Source organism: Opisthorchis viverrini (genome assembly GCF_000715545.1).
Source record: "Opisthorchis viverrini unplaced genomic scaffold opera_v5_462, whole genome shotgun sequence".
In the NCBI taxonomy this organism is placed as follows: domain Eukaryota; kingdom Metazoa; phylum Platyhelminthes; class Trematoda; order Opisthorchiida; family Opisthorchiidae; genus Opisthorchis; species Opisthorchis viverrini.
In genome coordinates, this window is record NW_008752125.1 from 305,807 (window position 1) to 307,211 (window position 1,405).

The following is a 1,405-nucleotide window of genomic DNA, read 5'->3' on the forward strand; positions in this document are numbered from 1 at the left end:
CCACGCATAGGTCCTAGTTCACAAACTGGAACCGCTCTAGAAGACACAGTGATCGTTCGGGAACCCGCTTTAAGATCATTTGATGACGTTGACCAGTCTCGTCTGGGCGAAAATCGGAAAAACACCACAGCGGACTCCGGTACGGTGCCTGTACGGAAGCAACGGACAATACAGAATCGAAAACTTACACACTACTTGTATCGAAAAACAGACGCCAAAGAGGCCACTTGGGTTTATGTTTCTCACTTCAGCTCCTTACTTCAGTTGTGGTCGTTTGATGAACTATATCAACTTCAAAATCAGTTTGAAGCCTTGGAATTACTGAAGGGTATAACCGTGGCAGCAAATGAAGCGCGACCCAAAGCACCCACTCTGGATGTAAGTTAGATTTTTCTTGTTTCTTATCAAGATATAATACTTCACATGTTTCTTTTTTTCAATTCGGGCCCGTAGTCGCATCGCTTTCACCGATTAAAATGGGTCTCCACATTATAGTGAGAGTACTGAACCAGAACACAGTATTGTGTCCAATATTTTTCCATTGTAGTACCACCTCACCAAATCCAGATTTCCGGATGTGGTCGGGTAGTGCAAATCTTGTAGGCTTTATACCACGGCTTTTGTGCGATTCTCCTGGCTTATTTACCACCAGGAGTGTTGGACTCGTCGGTGCAGTACTTCTCTCACGAGGAAATACTTTCGAGGTTACCATCGAAGAGGAATACTGTGGGCCACTTGCCTTTGGTCAAAGAAAATTCAACTCTTGCTTGATGTTCCAATATTATTTACTTCGATCAGCCATCCACTAATCATGCACATAGGTTGTTGAGAAATTTGGATGGCTGAGTTCCCAGATGAATAAGATGACTAGCAACAGCTGAACCTTTGACTGCTTGTCTGAAGTTGGTAAGATGCAGCTGATGTGCGTGGAGCCAAATGTGTTGTTGTTCCCAAATATTTGATGCCAACGTAAACTAGAGAAAATAAGGTCGGCACACAATCTCTTACTCTTTTCTAGGCTTGGGCAACCTGGCAGTACCCCAGCCCTCGTGCATCCTTTGGCATGGCAGCTAAGCACTGAAAGAGTGCTACAGCTGAACAACGATCCCTCAACAGCTAGCAGCGGGCCAAGCATGCTGGAATTACAATGAGTGCCAGCATCTTGATCTTGATCTTCTAGGTTTATGCGGCCTGGTAGTATCCCAGGCCTTTTGTTTCGTTTTAGTGGCATGGTAGCTATGTGGCGAAAGGGCACTACAGATGACCTTCATGCTGCTCAGCTTAGGTCAAACGAGAACCACACAGCAAACTCATCAGTATCATAAAGCTAATTTATCACGAAGCTTCATAACAAAGAAATCAGTGGAATTTATTATGAATGCGATAAATATCGTGATGTTTCTTG

At 44.1% G+C, this 1,405-nt stretch overlaps 2 protein-coding genes across 2 annotated transcripts in view; one reads left to right on the forward strand and one right to left on the reverse strand.

The window, feature by feature from the left end:
• The window catches only part of T265_11246 (hypothetical protein), a gene marked incomplete at both ends in the record, with an annotated part of 15,875 nt that overhangs the window by 7,169 nt on the left and 7,301 nt on the right, over positions 1 to 1,405 (reverse strand). The window lies entirely within an intron of this gene.
• Positions 1 to 1,405, forward strand: part of T265_15384 (hypothetical protein) — a gene marked incomplete at both ends in the record, with an annotated part of 13,351 nt that overhangs the window by 547 nt on the left and 11,399 nt on the right. The window contains one exon of the mRNA XM_009177851.1: positions 18 to 378. Coding sequence (XP_009176115.1) covers positions 18 to 378 — 361 coding nt within the window. The remainder of the gene's footprint in view (positions 1 to 17; positions 379 to 1,405) is intronic.